Raw genomic sequence first — 14,215 nt, 5'->3', positions numbered from 1 at the left:
AACTAAGCTATTTCGCTGATACAGGGACTGAATAATCTTCAACAACTCGCCTGGTACCCCATACTTCTGAATCACCCCCTATTTAACATCTCAGTCATATGCCTTTTCAAATTCCACAAAACACATGAACAGTAGACTGGTTGGACATACTTCCATGAACCCTCCAGAAATGTTGTGATGGTAAAAGTCTGGTCCACATTGTTCCTCCTGAATCCGAGACTCGACCAACAGCTACAACCGCAACCCTGGCATAGGTCTTCTTAGGAGGGCTGAGGAGTGTGATTCCCCTAAAGCTGGAACACACCCTCCAGTCCCCTTTCTTAAAGATGGGGACCACCAACTCATTTTGCCAATCCAAAGGCACCAGATTTCCATGTAATGTTGAAGAGGCATGTCAGCCAAGACATCCTAGCAACAATCAAGAGCAACAGTTTGGAAAAATCGCTTTGAGGCTACTGGAAGTCATGTTTGGTCTGGACTACATTATACTATGGATCGCCATCCATTCATTGGATCATATAGAAAAGAGATTCAAAATTATACTGCATGTGAAATGGTTGCTTACGGTTTGTTAATTGTCTTGTGATGTGTTGCCAATGGCAGTTCAAGCAAAGACAATGCTCAAAACAAAAGGACTGTCCATGGCGATTCTCCAAGGGGTAAATGTATGACTGTCTACAGTGATTCTCCATGGGGTAAAGATGATGGTCCATGGTGATTCACCAGTGGGGACTCCGGGAAGATAGTCTGCAGAGATTCTGGGTTTCAAAGGCACAAAGGCGGCAAAATTGAGTTATGAGGAAAAAAAAAAAAAAAAAAAGTAAGCACCAATTTTATAGATAATTAATTTTGATTGTGTGTACTTGAACAAGAGTTTAGCAAAATGCAGGCACCGGACAAGAAGTAATACAATAGAAGCGATTTAGCTCAATGATTACATCATACTGCCAGGGACAGGTGGAGTGGGGGGCAGATACAGGCAGAATAAAGATAAGGGAATGAAGGGCTTGTGAGGAATAATTTTTAGAAGACATTGTGGGCCAATTTTAAGACTGCTTTAGAAAAGGAGCCCATTAGATCAGTTCTTCTTTTAAACCATTGACTAAACAAACTGACAGAGAAAAGCAATGTATTTTAATAAAGTGTTGAATTTGAAGATACAAACAATCATTCTAATACAGGGAACTCTGGAAAAGATATGCAAATGTATATTAAATATTAGGAAGAAGTGTTATTATCTATGTTTTAGCTCAGATAAACTAACCAGTGTATATATGTTCACAGGAAGATGTGAACTGGGAGTTTTTGGAGACTTTAATGTTTAACTTATATCTCATAAATAACTTAAATAAAGGGCAACATTACCTACAATGTGCCCCAATGAAAGAGAGGCCAGCATCATGGCGCTGCAATCTTTTAAAGAAGGTCTTAGTTGAATTAAGAAAAGTGAACTCTTTAAATTATATCTCTCTCCTGGTTATGCTAAAAGCCAGGCTCGCTTTCATGGATGCTGATTTGAACTGTTCAGGTTGCAACTTTTCTATTACTTTTTACTGTTAGTATTTAATGCCTGATTTCTCTGCAAATAAGCAAAAGTAATTATTAAAATTAAGAATATTTAATTATGGAAACTTGCCTAGTTTACTGGTATCACCTGCCCCAGTGTGTTTGTTTGGGCGATTCGTTATTTGTTTAGCCCTTTCAAAGGCAGTAGTCTGGTCTTGTTGAAGTGTATCTTTCAAGTTTGTTCACTTGCAAGTTGTTCTCAATCTGTTAGACTTATGCAGCCCTTTCAGTGGTAAGGATGATAAAGCTGAAGGATACAGGGGTTTCACTGGATCTTGCTAAAATACTGAAACCGAGTTCACTAGCTATGGCCATATTAATCCATTTGATTTGTGCAGCTCTTTCAAAGGTAGTTTATTTGGTAAGTCCCAGCAGGAGTGTGATTCTTGAAGTGGCTTCTGAACTTTGCTATAGTATCATGAAGTGTAGCCCTTTCAAGATAGATAGATAGATAGATAGATAGATAGATAGATAGATAGATAGATAGATACTTTATTAATCCCAAGGGGAAATTCACAGGGGCAGCGATACGCCCTTGGCCTCTGAAGTTGTTTTGTATTTGAACTGTAACCCAGCAGAGGCAGTTATAGGCCTTTGGCCAACGTTGTGTTTCAAACATGAGTGATAAATCATGATAGTAATTTGAGCATTTTTGGTATTAACTTGCTCAACAATATAAAAAGAACCTTAGAAGTTAAAGGAAATTTTGTGAATACTTTTACTTTACATTAATGCCCATTGTTTTGGAATTGATGCACAACAAGCTCATATAGGTGTAATGTTAGCCACAAATATTTGGCTTTTAATGTAGTTTACTAACGGTTGCAAAATAAAAAAATCTTAAGTATTATTAAGATCAAGCAGGCCACTTTATGACAAAATGTAAGATGAACTTACTGAAGATGGCAATTTTCAGAAATAATATTCTTCATAGTGCATTATGTTGTGTGGATATAAGAGACTGTCAAGCTTGCTTTTGTAAAACAATTTAAAATATGTCCAACACCAGACTTTATTTACTGTAAACTGCTATGGACATGTTTCAGGGGAAGAAATGGGATGTTGTAAGCTGCTTGTGTACCAAAAGCATAGCAGTGACAAAGGCTGCCTAACTGTGATTAAAGTGGATCAAGACTTGACACAGCGCACTGGCCTTTAAAATGTCTTCGAGCACTTTAATCGTGTAGGGAACCCAATTACACAATTCCATTTTGCTAAATGGTTTGATAAAATCTGTGGCATTCAAGCTTATTAATTCAGTCACTTTCCCAAGAGGCTTTTTATTTTTAACAGCTCTTGGGCAACACTCCAGTCTTCTCTTTAGCTTCACACACAAAATACACAGTTTTTACAGGAGTCCATTAATGCTAATGGAAGGGGCATGTCATCTTTTTCAGCATTACTTTCTAAATCAAGATAAGACTTAAGTTCAGAACTTAGAACATTATTTTATACTATTCTAAATTCAGGTGAGAAAAATGAAAATTGGGGAACTTTTACACTACTCACAATCCTTGTTATATTCATCTGCATGCCATGTATTTAAGCTGCATACGTTTGTTACAAAGTCTTCTTATTACAGCACCACTCACACATAACAAGAAAACTTACTTGGAGTTGCACATTGTAAAGAAAACAGATTATACGAGTTAGATTAATAGCTGAAGAAATGATTTTTAAAGCAATGTAAAGATGAAGAATATTAAAGGTTAAAAAAAAGCTATTTTTCTCTTTTACCAGTAAATGAACAGTCAAGGATAAGGTGAAATGTGTACAGACATGGCAGAAGTCCAAGGGCCTTGGATCAATAGGGGCTTTACAAGATCAGCTTCATCATGCCAGGTGTAAGGAAGGAAAAGCAGAGAGCAAGAGAGAGATGCTACATCAGCTGCAGGAGATTATACAGAAGAAAAGAATGCAGAACGAGGGGCGCATATATATCAGGGGAACTCGACCATGGAAAGAGGAATGAGAACAACAGCACACACCATAAATCTGAAGGAATGTTTAAGCTTTATATATCCCACCAGTTGTCTGACAGGCAGGAAGTGCAAGTGATGAGAGGTTTAGCCATAGCTTGTTTAAAACAAAATGTATAAAGATAACGGAATAAGAGATCACTTTTTTTTTGTCGATGTCACCAATGATCGGTTATTAATCTGACAGTAATGGAATATTACAGTATTGTGCGACAAAAGTGAAAGGCAAAAAAAAGGTTCTGAATAAGCATGCTTAGTTTATTTTTGCTGCAGATTAAAGTTTGTTCTTGGGGCAAACTGCAAAATAAACATGGGGGAGACAAATATGGACTCCTGTGTCAGAAAGCCAGCCAGCTTAATGAAATCCCATTAAAAACACAGAATGAATTTTTGTTTTATTTTAACACATTACCAATGCATCTTCCTGGTGGTACATGAATTGAATTTAAGGCTTGCCCTTATGCACCTTTGCCTTTGAGCCTGGATGTTCAGTTATAATATCATCCCAATAAAATAAATTAGAATGCAATGTGTCATAACATACTGTTCATACAGGAAAGACCAATCTGCACAAAAAAGGTCCTTTTGAAAAAAAATGATGTCACATCAGTAAATTCTCAATAAATGTTGCCTTTTTCAAAATGAGCTTCTTATAGTGCAGCAATTTATGAGAAACACATTGTCTCCATGCAGATACAGATTTATTTAATGCGTGTGGTATGTAGAAAAGCTCTAAAAAGTATGCATTTAGACCCAATGACGTCACTACATTAAATCAAATTCACCACCATGCTCCTAGAAACAGTGCAGTACTACGCTAGACTTGTGCCACTATCCAGTTGAAAAGGCCCAATAACAAATGGGATCACTGAACATGAAGAGACAAATGAAAGTAATAGACAATCATGTTCTGAAAAAACTTTCGCATTGAAACATTGCACTTCTGTTATTACTGGACAAAAAATATCTAGATACACTGCATATAGCACACATATATATTTAAATCTCGCAATAATTTCAGTTCAGTTTATCATGCCCCTTCCTTCTTCATTCTCATTGCCTATTTCTCTTCATTGGTTTATTCTCTGCTGAGCATATGTATTACATTGTGTTAGTCGTAGTCGACCTATGGCAGTTCTGAATTTAATAGAGTGAAAGCCAAATCCTGAATACTCAGATTATTTATATATTTTTTGTATGACAATAGCACATGATAACTTTACATGCAATGTAAGTGTCTCAAAAGTCAATATAACTGCACATATATATAAACATCGATAAGTGCATACGTTATACAGAGGGTATAGAAAGAATTACCACGTTTGAAAATATTCACATTTATTCACAACTAGCAGAATACCCGCGCTTCGCAGCGGAGAAGTATTGTGTTAAAGAAGTTATGAAAAAGAAAAGGAAAAATTTTAAAAATAACGTAAGATGATTGTTAATGTAATTGTTTTGTCATTGATATGAGTGTTGTTGTCATATATATATATATATATATATATATATATATATATATATATATATATATATATATATATATATATATATATATATATATATATATATATAAATACCAGCGTTTGGCAGCGAGAAGTAAAAAGAAAATGAAACATTTTAATAATAACGTAACATGATTGACAATGTAATTGTCATGAGTGTTGCTGGCATATATATATATATATATATATATATATATATATATATATATATATATATATATATATATACACACACACACACAGTGGAACCTCGGGTTGCGAGCATAATTCGTTTCAGAAACGTGCTCGCAATCCAAAACACTCGTATATCAAAGCGAATTTCCCCATAAGAATAACGGAAACTCAGATGATTCGTTCCACAACCCAAAACTATTCATATAAAAATGATTAATACAAAATATAAAGTAAAATACATAATACAAATTAACCTGCACTTTACCTTTAAAAAGAATCATGGCTGGTGTGAGTTTCTAAACTCATGTGGAATTCCACCCAACAGGACGACACGCGGAAGAGTGTCCCAAAGCAATCACAGTCTCCCAGCGCCGTATAAGCGCATCCAAAAAGATCGCAGACATGCTATAAGCGCCTGTCGTCAATGGGTCATACAAGGAACATTATAAAGATCCCGCTGCAATAAATAACAGCGCTGTTGCTGTTTCAAGCTGAATAAAGCTAGTGTTAAAGTACTGAGACTCAGCTTCGTGTTTTGGGGAGCAAGATGGGGACTCGCACTTCACAGCGCACACACACACAGTCACAATGCTATAGTAAACAGAGAGACACGCTGGGCGAGCAAGATAAGGAGAGAGAGAGAAACACGCTGTAAACAGAGACGCGCTGGGCGAGCGAGATAAGGAGAGAGAGAGACGCGCTGTAAACCAAGAGACGTGCTGGGCGAGCAAGCGAGATAAAGAGAGAGAGAGATGCGCTGGGCAAGCGAGCGAGATAAGGAGAGAGAGAGAACCACCATCAGCTCAGTTGTGATCACATGACGCTCAGCAGACAAAGTGTATCCATACTGCTCGTATTGCAAGACATCGCTCGTTTATCAAGTCAAAATTTATAAAAAATTTTTGCTTGTCTTGCAAAACACTCGTAAACCAAGTTACTCGTAAACCGAGGTTCCACTGTATGTATGTATGTATGTATGTATGTATGTATGTATGTGTATATATATATATATATATATATATATATATATACACACACACACATATATATAAACATATATATACACATCTATATATAAATATATATATATATACATACACACATATATACATATATATACACATATATATACAAATCTACATATATATCTACATATATATATATTAGGGGTGAGACTCGATTAAAACAATTAATCCAATTAGTTAGAGGCTGTGTAATTATTAATCTTGATTAATCATATGTAATCGCACACGTAAATTTGCCCCAAATTGCAAATGTTTTTTTTAATTTAAAAGGGTTTTAGTGGGGACAGAATCAAATAATAGACATGGACATAAATATTGTAAACTCAAGCTCTTTTAATTTCTGAAAAAAAAAATGCTTTTAAACTGCATTTGAATTTAAAACAGAAACAAAAATATCATCCCTGGTTAAAATTGGGCAGACTAAAAATAAAGTGGTAGTTTAAGTACTTTAAGTACATTTTCAGAATGGTATTGTCTTTAAATAATAATAACCAAAATTTCAACATAAAGTGCAGTTTTTCTTCTTAAAAAAATAAGTCAGAAACATAAAAGGTAATTTGACCAACTTAATCTTTAAACTCTGAGTAAACTTAGCCAAAATTATTTTGTACATTAGGCTAAAACAGTGTGATCATTGAACATTTTGTAATTAGATGTAATTAGAATTACTAACGGTCACGGAAGTCCAATGATCCCCAGTAAGAGCCACAAAGTCCGCTTTCTGTAATGCATCTAATTTTGCTTGCTTTTCAGTGTGCACAAAACCATGCTTTTATCAAGGCTTCGCTCGGGTAGTTTTTTGAAATTAAATTTTCCTCCGATCAGTCATAGGAACGCGCTTCATTCCGACTCTAACATTTTTGTAGCTGTGATGTGTGCATCAGTGTAATGGATGTACCAGGAAATCATGCATTGACAAAAGTTCCCCTTTGCTTGGAATTGAAAGTGTGATTAAATGCGTTATTTTTTGTTATGGAGTATATGCATCGAAGCTTCTCAGCTGTGCTAAGAAAAGGAAAGATTTTAAAAATAACGTAACATGATTCTGCGTTAACCGCATATTTTTTCATACGTCCCAAACCAAGGAGATGCGAGGTTAAAATGAATCGGGAAGCGTGCATACATACTCAGTACATCCCCTCTCGGGAATCGAACCTCGGATGTCGGCGCTAGAGGCGAAGCCTCTACAATTGCGCCACGGCGTGTGGCTTGTCTATTTGAGATCGGGGTATATATATATTCGCAGAGGAGAAGTAGTGTGTTAAAGAAGTTATGAAAAAGAAAGGGGAACATTTTAAAAATAACGTAACATGATTGTCAATATACAGTAATTGTTTTGTGAGTGTTATTGAGTGTTGCTGTCATCAAGGATTTGATTATCATTATTTGTTTCAATCAGGGTCGTATTTGTACGATGTGTTGTGTTCAAGTTACATTCCGTGTTTGTCAATCGTTGTAAAGATAAGAGGTTTCATTCATCGATTTGTTTCTTACTGCATCAATAAACAGCTTGTCTTCCTCTTTATCTGAGATGTGACACACTGCATGCACGGGTTTTTTTTTTACACTGTCTTCCTTTAGCGAGACATTCAGTTTTTCCACCGTGTGCTTTGTTTCCGCAGTAGCTGCACTTATGAATATGCTTGTATGTATCGAGACGCTTCATATTTTTTTGCTGCCTTCTCAATTGTGTAATTCGGTTTTTGTTCAGCACTCTTTGGAACTGTTGCTTTTTGTCTGTGCACTACGTCAGTTCATGTGAGCCGCTTGGTGTTCTTGCATCGAAGGTTCCCAGCTGTGCTGGTGCCATCTCGTGTGATGTCCATGGCTGTATGTAATGCCAAACACCACCCTAACCATCTCATCTTCCTCTGCATAAGCACAGTCCTTCACCCGTGAATATTTAGCGGCAGTGTTTCTATTGGATTGCCGCTGACGGACGGCCTTATATGGGCAGGCACTAAATTACAAACACCAGCGGCAGCCTGTCTATGAACTTAATTTAAACTTTAGGTTTACACCGTGCTTTGTTTCCGAAGTAGCAGGACTCATGAATATGGTTGTACATGTCACTCGCTCGCTTCTTATTGTTTCGCTGCCTTCTCAATTATATAATGCATGTTTTCTTCAGCACTTTTTTGAGCTCTTCCTGGTTTTCTACGTACTGTGTTGATAGTCAGTTCACGTGATTACGTGGTAGGCGTGATGACGTCACAGAAAACTCCGCCCCCCACGGCCATCCAGCTCAACTCCATTACAGTATATGAAGAAAAATAGCTTCCAGTTATGACCACTATGCGTAGAATTTCGAAATGAAACCTGCCCAACTTTTGTAAGTAAGCTGTAAGGAATGAGCCTGCCAAATTTCAGCCTTCTACCTACACGGGAAGTTGGAGAATTAGTGATCAGTCAGTCAGTGAGGGCATTGCCTTTTATTAGTATAGATATGTGAATATTTTTATGGTGGTGATTTGTTTCTATACTAACTGTATATGAAATAAACAGTTAAATTTACTTTGAAATCACAAAAAAGAGCAGTCACAATGAAAGGACCTGTTTTTTATCTACATAATGCATTTTCCTTTCACTCACTAGTGTAGGACATGCATTAACAGCTCTGTGCAATATGAGAAATTGTTTGATTAAGAGCACTGCAGATACATTCTGGGTTAGAAATATAAAGAGAATTGCCACATCAATCGTGTCCTCTACAGATTCTGTTGGTGGTTTCCAAACTTGGTGGGATATTTCAATTCCTGAAGGTCTCTCTCTGGTGGATTATAAGGCTATGAATATTATTGGGTGTTGGTTAAATTCAGGATTCTCCTATTCCCTTTGAACATCAAACTTTACTTCACACAGGGCCCCTGCTGATCTTATTGAGGGTTGTCTAGATTTTAGTAGATTTAAGGAGGCCATTGGGATATTGTGGTGGATAGGTAGGTGCACATAACAAACGATTTTCCTATATTCCTGCTGTAAGGCATCCCGTCTTTATAAAGTTGGGGATGGAATCTGACTTGTGTGTAAGGGAGCTAAAAATAGGAGCTGTCTTGAAGCAACCAGTAATAATATGCATTGTTGTGTTAAGTTGAATATGTAGCTTTCCATATTGTAACTGTTCAGCCACACTGGTGTCCCATGTTCTGCTAATGCTGCATCCAAACCCTAAAGCTGAGCATCTCAGTGTTGTAGCTGCAGCACACCAAGATAGTCTGCATACCTTCTGTAAAATAAAATTTGTTGTGCAAACTTTGTCAGCTGTTATTCAAGTGCTGCCTGTATGTTAAGGTACAGTCCAGAGTTATGCTTAAATAGTTGGGTGTTAAATTATATTTCAGGCATGTATTAAAAGTAATCTCAAGTTCTCAGTTCCCAAATTTTATTGTTCAAGTGAAAACATAAGGATTCTTTTGTTTGGATTTGGCATTAGTCTCCACTTACGATAGTAATCCCAGAGGATTCCAGGGCCCCTCACAAGGGTTTCTTCTGCTGTTTTAAAAGATTTCTACTAGACAGCAATTGCCACCTTGTCTACAGATGCAAAATTTCAGGATGTTGTATCTGGCATATCTGAGATGTTTAGGTGAAAAGAATGACCCTTGGGGGAACCTATTTTTTTTCTTTTTTCAGTAAACTCATGTCCTGACAAATGGTAACATGAATCATCCTATTGCACAACCTGTTATTAAGCAGATGAGGTAGCTTTTTGCAAGGAAATAAAACTACAGAGCAGCCTTTCTCTCCAGCCTGTGTCATAGGCAGTGGACAAGTCGATGAACATAGCCACTGTTTGATGACATTCCTTAAATCCATCTTCTATGTATGTTGAAAAGCTAAGCACAGCTCACTCTAATCCTTAAAAGTGTCTGATGAGCATAAGTAAAATTTTCATATATAATTTTATTTTAAATATATCAAAGTTGAATTATTGTGACTCTCTGCTCAAACTAGTAATATAACCAGATAACTATTACACTAAACATCACATTCATTTCAATTCTCAATGGCCTGGCCATTATAACTAAACACTCTTTTGGAGTTCACAAAACAACAGCTGCAAGCTTCTTTATCAGTGTATATTTTATACATAAAAATCAAATTAAGTTTCAAATTTGCATTGCTTCTCAATTGCACATTGCAAGAAATAATATGTTATCTTAAATTGAGTTCACACTGCATAGAAAATAAATCCTTTTTGTTTTAATATAAAATACAATATCACAGTGCAGCAGCTTACAGCTGAGGAAGTTTTGCTTCAGATGAAACTTCAGTCATTATTTTTAAAATAGAGGCTTTTATACATTTTTATACATTAGAAATGTGTAATTTTATGAGGCATTTATAATCCTCTTCAGAAATGGAAACACATTGTCTCCATCACTGTGCACTAGAAAGATGCTTAATTTGAAAATGCCTTTCAAAGACAGGTTTATACAACAAGAAAGCTGTGAGCAACTTTGACTGGACATCATGTCAACAGAAAAAAAACATGTTTTAATAAAGCTCAACAACATTAGAGGATTCAAAATAGTGTTGCAGCATGGTCTTCAAACTTATGATATGCACCTTCCTCATCTGATTCATTATGGAGTCAATACAGAATGATCCAAACATCAGTTAGGTGGTTTACTTTATTTAAGTGTTTTAAAGGGCAGAATTAAACACAATGACAAGTGTTTTCTCTAACTTTATAACATCTTCATTATGAAACATCCGCAACTTTAGAATCACACTTAATATCCACCTAAAGCATGATGCACAACCCAAAACTGATAAAGCAAGTAATAGAATACACCACAGCAAGCATTGTAACTGAACACTCATTCTAAAATTCATGTTCGAGTATTATAACTTAACTGTTCATATTATTCTTTAAAAATGACTTGAACCCTTCTTAGTGAAATATTAAGTTATCTTTTGTGAATCACCTCATGCTCATTTCTAAAAGTTCTGAAAAACAAAAGTGGGTGCAACAATATTAACCTTCATAAAATCTTACTATTCTTCCAAAAGCAAAAAGAACTCATATATTAAGAGAAAATAAAACCTCATAAATACCCCTTGTGATGTATTGCCATACTGGTAGCTAAATTAAGAGAATTGCAGAATGCTATTTACTTTAATCTGCCAGCTGCAGACAGGGCACTATAAGGTCCCTCATACACCATATCTTTTACACAGCTGCTTTAGCGTGTAGACTGCTGGACCACAATCAGAGGCTATTTTACACGTGTGAAGCTTTTTTTTTTTTATGTGCAAGTCACAATTTCAAAAGTTTAAGTGACCTTTGTCCTACCACAAACTTATTCCCAAATTAATTTGGAAAGGAACGGACAGCTGAACTGTAATGTTATTCTGAAACAAACCTAAACATTTGCTCACTCTCTTTTCTTAAGCCTGGAAAATATGATAGTTGTTGATAAAAACATTTCCGATTCAATAAAGATTAAGGGAAAATCAGCTAAAGAGTCAAGTTTTATGCATACATTTTATAGTGCTTTATCATTTTGAAAACTACTTTCAAACTGCAGCAGGCGATCACTTTTTTTATCAATTAAATGGCCTGCCAAATTCATCTTAGTCTAACAGAATATCCACATTTTCAGTTTTATAGTTTGTGTTATAAACAACACTAGTCACATGCACGGCTAACTTTATTTAATATGATGATCCCAAAATAAGGGCGAAACACGTGTCGCATACTCTTTGCATTATCTGACAGTAAACTATGCAACATTCCATGATCTGCTTCTCACAACTGAAAGAGGACCCCGTGGTGGATGTTTGCTGAATGGCAGACCAACCACATGCGTCACCTGGTAAGTAATCACCCATACAATGAGGTCGGGACTCACACTACGAATGCAATGAACAGTATATACTGTACAAAAGCTAAACTACAGATTTGCATTGGAGGAATGCTTTGATATAGTGGTCACTACAGAAGGGGATTATACAAAATACATTGTGTTGCAGAGTTACCGGTCATCAATCTGTGTCTCAGAAAGACAATTTCTTTTCCAGAATCATAATTATGATAAAAAATACAAATTTCCAAAAGAAATGTAAATAAAATACTTGCTAATATGCCTAAAATTAAAAAATCTTGAGTCTTTTTCAGATTCAAACTGCATCTTATACTCTTCATTGCATAAACATTTCTTTGGACAACTTGAAACATGTTTGTAAGGATCCTTTAAATTAAAATCTTATCACATTAATAAAATTAAGAGCAACAAATTAATTAGTCTCATCTATTAATGACCCAGTGGTCTCAGGGTTGAGGGGTTCAGATTCTCTCCAAGCAGCACTAGGTGAAAAGGAGCTCCTGAACAGCAAATTCGTGCCTTTGAAAAATGTTTAAACAGTATAAATAAAACATTTTTTTCAGAGTAGTAGAATTCCATTTTCACTGACTGAAATATTGTCATATTCTCAGAATATACAATGATACAAGCAGTTAAAATACTTAATATCTTTTGTATTAGTATAGCAAAATGCCTGTCTCTAGAAATATTTTTCTAGTAAATTATATATAATAATATGTGACATTTGCTTCTATCTTGATTTTGTCTCGTTTCATTCACCCTTAAGCAACTGACACTTGAATTATTTAGTGGTTCAAGCAGTGTGTGAGAGAAATACGTCTACAGTGCAGGAGTCTTAATTTTCCTTAAAGAAAATGCCACAAAGCTCAAAATAACAATGTTAAAACTACTAAACATAAAGAGAGCACTTATTCTCTAATTAACAGTTAACATTCATTTTTCTTAATTTTCCTGAATGTGCAGAAAATGAAAAAAAAAATTATTTTATGCTTACAGATACTTTCTATTTATGAGAGTTCATAAATTACTGAAGACCATTACAATAATTAAATCAATCATTTGGCTCGGTCCTTCCAAACCAGCTGAACAGGCAGCACTGACTCGCTAATCGCGAAGCCACACAGCCCCACTTTAAGCAGACTGATTGAGACCTGCTGTTCCTCCATTAATGCATACGGCTAATTCATTCCTTAAAGAGAACAGAATACTTCAACTTCATTCATTTAAGATATTAATAACTACATTCTGAACAGCTATAAATATTTATCAAAAATAGTTGTCTATAAAAAAAATACTACTGATTAAAAATATTTCATGTGTTCAAATCAAAACAGCTATTTTAGAACAAACACTCTAGAAACTGTTTTTTAAAAAGCTCATTTTTATGTACTCAGTTACACGGAAAAAACTTAAAGTAAATTAGTTATACCATGATTAATGTAAAATCATCCAAACATGCAATTAATTGTTAGAATTTACATTTAATCAATGAATCATAAGATATACATATACAACATTTTAGAAAATATATATACAGTACATATAGAAAAAAATCAATTAACATCAAACCTGAAAGCCATTGAGGTCAGTGAAGAATCGATCATTGCTGTTCACATCTGAAGTTATCCTCATTGCAATTTCACGATTAAATTCACCTCTGATGTCTACAGTGTTACACATTTCGACAGACTGTCCTTCAACACCTTAAAAAAGACAATACAAGTTATATTTTACATAGAATGATTACAAACTAAAAAAGGCTCTGATTAAGCTGCTGAACACAAACTGTCTCTATTCTGTGAGTCAATGGCTATTTCTTTGGGCTCTGATGTATAGATTTCTTGCTGTCAGCGTTTTCTCAATTCTAAGCTCCTGTAAAATTCATTATAAATTAATACACAGAAGGTGCATTTAGGTTGAAAAGACCTGAATTTTAATATTTGGGATGAAACCTATAGGTTTCTTTTGAGTCTAAAAACATTGGCGTCAAGGTTTTCAGTCTTAGTAAAGAAACTGCACATTCTTGAAGCGAAGGATGGACGATTAGGCAGCTGTATAAAAAAGAGAATTCCAGAATCAAGTATAGGAAAACCTTTCTTAAGATATTTTATTATTTTATTTATTTATTTTATTAT

The 14,215-nt window shown here is 35.2% G+C and overlaps 1 protein-coding gene across 1 annotated transcript in view; it reads right to left on the bottom strand.

The window, feature by feature from the left end:
• The window catches only part of man2a1 (mannosidase, alpha, class 2A, member 1), a 446,136-nt gene that overhangs the window by 63,659 nt on the left and 368,262 nt on the right, over window positions 1-14,215 (bottom strand). The window contains exon 17 of the mRNA XM_039757985.1: window positions 13,650-13,783. Within this exon, the coding sequence (XP_039613919.1) occupies window positions 13,650-13,783 (134 nt within the window). The remainder of the gene's footprint in view (window positions 1-13,649; window positions 13,784-14,215) is intronic.

The sequence above is a fragment of the Polypterus senegalus genome, chromosome 7 (assembly GCF_016835505.1).
Source record: "Polypterus senegalus isolate Bchr_013 chromosome 7, ASM1683550v1, whole genome shotgun sequence".
Lineage (NCBI taxonomy): Eukaryota > Metazoa > Chordata > Cladistia > Polypteriformes > Polypteridae > Polypterus > Polypterus senegalus.
The sequence above is the reverse complement of the archived record's forward strand: the minus strand, read 5'-3'. Positions and strand labels throughout refer to the sequence as shown.